Source organism: Ylistrum balloti, unplaced genomic scaffold (assembly GCF_031769215.1).
Source record: "Ylistrum balloti isolate Yb309-2 unplaced genomic scaffold, AGI_CSIRO_Ybal_v1 Utg370442, whole genome shotgun sequence".
Taxonomy (NCBI): domain Eukaryota; kingdom Metazoa; phylum Mollusca; class Bivalvia; order Pectinida; family Pectinidae; genus Ylistrum; species Ylistrum balloti.
In genome coordinates this window covers 551,073-552,721 of record NW_026782295.1, presented here as the reverse complement: position 1 = coordinate 552,721, position 1,649 = coordinate 551,073, and the positions used below count along the sequence as shown (strand labels likewise).

Here is a 1,649-nt window from a genome sequence, read left to right as displayed (position 1 = left end):
ATGTAGTGGTGTGTATATACAGATGTAGTGTTGTGTGTATATACAGATGTAGTGTTGTGTGTATATACAGATGTAGTGGTGTGTGTATATACAGATGTAGTGTTGTGTGTATATACAGATGTAGTGGTGTGTGTATATACAGAGGTAGCTGTGTGTGTATATACAGATGTAGTGGTGTGTGTATATATAGATGTAGTGGTGTGTGTATATACAGATGTAGTTGTGTGTGTATATACAGATGTAGTGGTGTATATACAGATGTAGTGGTGTGTGTATATACAGATGTAGTGGTGTGCGTATATACAGATGTAGTGGTGTGTGTATATACATAGTGGTGTGTGTATATACATACAGATGTAGTGGTGTGTGTATACTTATGTATTGGGTGATAGGTGTCTTTCAATTCTCGATATGATGTGTTCAGATCAGTAATACCATCCTGGTTAAAAGGGATTTTCTTTCTCAATTTAATTTTCTACGAAGTATTGAAAATAGCAAAATTAAAAACAGAGATAAAACCACTATAATAATGGGCATCACCACATCATTAAAATCAATGAAACACATATTGAGATCATCCACTCCACGGGACCAGCTATTTTTGCAGTCTTTGAGCTGTTGGACATAAATCTCCCGCTGTCTCCCTGCGTCAGTCTTCGGTACAGTGCCCACACAGTGACAGAACTGAAAGCCGTCATACCCTTTATAGTGAACATCGAACCCTGGCACGTCCGTTATTTCGACATTTGTTTTATATGCACAGAATCCCATATATATATCATCCATAGGCACATACGGCGTGTCCTCAAACACACGTGTAAGTTTGATAATTGCACTTCTACCGAGCAGATATCCATTCCCACTACAATATGGCGGGATGTGAGAACCTGAAATCTCCTTCAGATATTTGTTCTTTTTATCATTCCTTGCTCGACCAGTACTTTCGAGATTGTGAGAACAATGTCCCGCTATACTATCTTGTAATTCATATTTCATGAGGATTCGGAAAATATAAGGTACATTTACAAACACTTCGAGTTTTGTTTTCAACACATATTCTACATTGGGACATCGTGATACAAACCATTGTAAACATAGCGCCACCTTCTCCGTCATGGCGTTTTGGATATCGGGAACATTTAGTTGAAGTATATCGCCTTCCTTAATTGCTTCTTCAAAAAGATCGGATGATTTAATTCGACCAACAACAAACACCACTCGGAAATTACCTGAATTTTGTTCCGGGGTATCGCCCCACGTTTCTCTGACAGCATCCCTGGACACTTTGTCATATGAAGGACTCATGACGAATATGATCAACCTTGGTTGAATGAAAGTTGTATTATCATAAGTTTGCTTACATGCTTTAGTTGGCTCTGTTATCGGCTTCCGCTCGAACCTGTTACATCCGGTGCATTCAACTACGTCCATCTTATTCCAAATGAAATCAAACCGGAAGTGACGTTGAAAAACCATCAGTCCTACTATAACAAACGTTAGTGCAAAGATGTTCCGCAGATATTTTGCAATCATTTTGCCTATAGTTATTAATGAACATCACACACGTAATCCAATATATGTTACTGCGTCTTGAAACTTGAAATCGATAGACGATAAATCACTTTGTACTTTGTCAGGCATTTGTAAAG

General features: G+C 38.2%; 1 protein-coding gene across 1 annotated transcript; it reads right to left on the bottom strand.

Annotated features, from left to right (window-relative positions):
* Positions 1-462: 462 nt before the first annotated feature.
* Positions 463-1,431, bottom strand: LOC132554760 (beta-1,3-galactosyltransferase 5-like). Its single transcript, XM_060219069.1, has one exon. It carries the CDS (start codon positions 1,429-1,431, stop codon positions 463-465), a length of 969 nt encoding a protein of 322 aa, XP_060075052.1.
* Between the last annotated feature and the right edge of the window lie 218 nt (positions 1,432-1,649).